This window comes from Propithecus coquereli, unplaced genomic scaffold, assembly GCF_000956105.1.
Source record: "Propithecus coquereli isolate 6110/MARCELLA unplaced genomic scaffold, Pcoq_1.0 Scaffold16, whole genome shotgun sequence".
Classification (NCBI taxonomy): domain Eukaryota; kingdom Metazoa; phylum Chordata; class Mammalia; order Primates; family Indriidae; genus Propithecus; species Propithecus coquereli.
Window position 1 is genome coordinate 10,776,070 of NW_012140524.1, and position 2,813 is coordinate 10,778,882.

At 36.9% G+C, this 2,813-nt stretch overlaps 1 protein-coding gene across 1 annotated transcript in view; it reads right to left on the reverse strand.

Annotated features, from left to right (window-relative positions):
- ETNK1 (ethanolamine kinase 1) overlaps positions 1-2,813 on the reverse strand; it is a 95,380-nt gene that overhangs the window by 49,238 nt on the left and 43,329 nt on the right. Inside the window, 1 exon segment of the mRNA XM_012640973.1 lies at positions 2,585-2,673. Within this exon segment, the coding sequence (XP_012496427.1) occupies positions 2,585-2,673 (89 nt within the window).

The window sequence follows — 2,813 nt, forward strand, 5'->3', positions numbered from 1 at the left end:
AAAAAAAAAAAAAAAAAAGAGTGCTGATTTTCCTTTGGAGAAACTTCCATCCCCCTTACTTTTATAGTTCATATGGTTCACACAGAACTGATCTCAATCCTAACTGTATCCCGTCTACACCACTAATTTTAGGAATGAGTGAGCATATGAACCAGAGTTGCCCAGAGCATTCCATTGTTCAGGCCACAGTGATTGGTTCAGGGCATATTACCCAAGCTAAGCCAAAGAGACTTGACCCTAGGTTCATTATTAACTAAATAGATTTGTTGACGCTAGGCTGGTTGAAGCTATGAAGAGGTTCATTTCCCCCCTGGGGTGGCTGAACAGGTTAGAGAAGCCTGCTGATTATTATAATGCCCACTCTTAAGCAAAATTTGTCAGAAAAAGAAGCTCAGAGAATAAAATAGAATAAAGTGATATTCCTAAAAACATTGTTGGAGCCTCTAATCCACCCATGTTTGAACTCAATATTCTCAGTTATATGCACCAATAAATTTCTTCTCTTTTAACTCAGCCTAAATTTTCAAATTATCATCCTCAATCAAGAGTATCAGTCTCATCCTTATTCTGACTAATACATTACTAAAATATTAAAATTTGTAATCTTTTTATGTTCATGTACTTTGGTTCATACCTCTCAAACAAATGAGTAAACATTTATTGACATAAATTAAATAACTATTGACTGATCTTCCCCAACACCACATACTCACATCTACAAGATACAGAAAAAAGAAATTTATTTTTATGCCAGTCTCATACATGCATAGAAAGCTAAGCCCAAATGAACTTATGGTACTTAAGCACCAGGAAACTTCGTGAAAAAGCCAGGCAGTGATAAAATCAAAACAAAAGAAGAGCCCAAATGCATCCAGACACACACACACACACACACACGCACACAGACACACACACAAAACCAGTAAAAACTGGTTTTAAAACTTGAGGAGCGGGGAAACAAGAGGCTTGAAGAAAGGCACAATTTGTGCTACATAAAATTCAAGGGGCAATCTATGTCAAAAGAATATAATGTCCCAGAAATGTTTACTGAAAAGATGAGACAGGTATTACAGGGTCACATATCAGAATAGGTATTTAACGCCAACTAATTTTATTTGCTATGATTTTTAAAAATAAATGAATAGGCTGGGTGCAATGGCTCACGCCTATAATCCTAGCACTTGGGGAGGTTGAGAGGGGAGGATTGCTTGGGGTCAGGAGTTCAAGACTAGCCTGGACAATAGCAAGATCCTGTCTTTACCAGCCCCCCCACCCAAAAAGAAAAAAAACTCTAGCCAGGCACGGTGGCTCACACCTGAAGTCCCAGCTACTTGGGAAACTGAGGCAGAAGATCCCTTGGGCCTAGAAGTTAGAGGCTGCAGTGAGCTATAATGATATCACTGTACTCTAGCCTGGGCAGCAGTGTGAGACCCTGTCTCAAAAAATAATAAGAATATCATTTTAATAGTTTTACCTCAGGGTTTGTAGAAGACCCTGATTTGCAAATTACAAAAAGTAATCTTAGAAGTTGTCTAGTTATTCGGCTGACAGTGACTGGGATGAAAATTCTACAGTAAATACTTAAAAAATGAATAAAAAAGTAGAGCCACAACTCCAAAGGGCATTTACAGATTAATGGAATCTGTTGAACATGAATAGCTGGAGAAGAGAATTTTGAGTGTCCTGCCTTTCCTAGCAGAAGGTGGCTAAATGGGGCTGAGCCAAGATTTGAAAAAGCCCAGCACTCTCCACTATAAAATATCCCCATAAAACTGCACAAAATTAGCTGGGTTTCCATTCTGACTTTGCCACTGTACCAGCAATCTGAACTTAAGAAAATCATTTAATTTTTCTGGTTCTCAGGTTCCTTACAAGGAAAACAAAATAACTGGCCTATTACACAGTTTTGAAGTTCTCCCTCAGATCTAATGTCATTATGTCCCTGAATATCAGGGGAAAAAAATGTACCTAAAAATTTAATCTATTTAACTTTTAAGTTCAATAATGACATGAACTTCATATTCAGATTCACACACAAAAATCCTATAGAATAACTTCCTATTTCATACCAATTTCCTATGAGTTACAATAGAAAGATTAAATGTACATAAACCATGGAGTGACAAAGGCAAAATCTTTCAAGTGATAGTGATTTTTATAAAAAATTCATCAAATACAATTACTCTTTTGAACAAATTTCAAAAGTTATAGATGGAATTATGAGAATTACTTTTATATAAAACTTTAAAAACATTTTCTGCATAAGGTGTTATATGCCTACACTAATGTAAACAAACCAAAATATCTGTTAATGATCATCATAACATAGCATAATTAATATTTGCAAATATATATATATCAAAACTTAAAAAAGGCTACACATGATGGTGGTGATGCATAATTGAAGTCCCAGCTACTGGGGAGGCTAAAGCAAGAAGATCGCTTGAGCCCAGGAGTTCAAAGCCAGCCTGAACAGCATAGTGAGACCTCGTCAACTTAAAAAAACCTCTCTTGATTGTGAAGAGAAGTTTCAGAAATGCCTATGTCAAGAAAAATTCTAAAGAAAATGTAACTTTCATCTTACAGAAACAATGCTTTGTTGATCTTCTGACAGTGAAGATGTGGCAGTATACAGCTAAGGCTTCTTCAGCATTCCGTAACGCAATGATCATTCTTAACAAAAGAAATCTAAGTTACATTTAGCCAGGCAAGGTGGCATGAGCCTGTAGTCCCAGCTGTTTGAGAGGCTGAGGCAGGAGGCTCACTTGAGGCCAGGAGTTCAAGTCAAGCCTGGGCTACACATCGCAAGACTC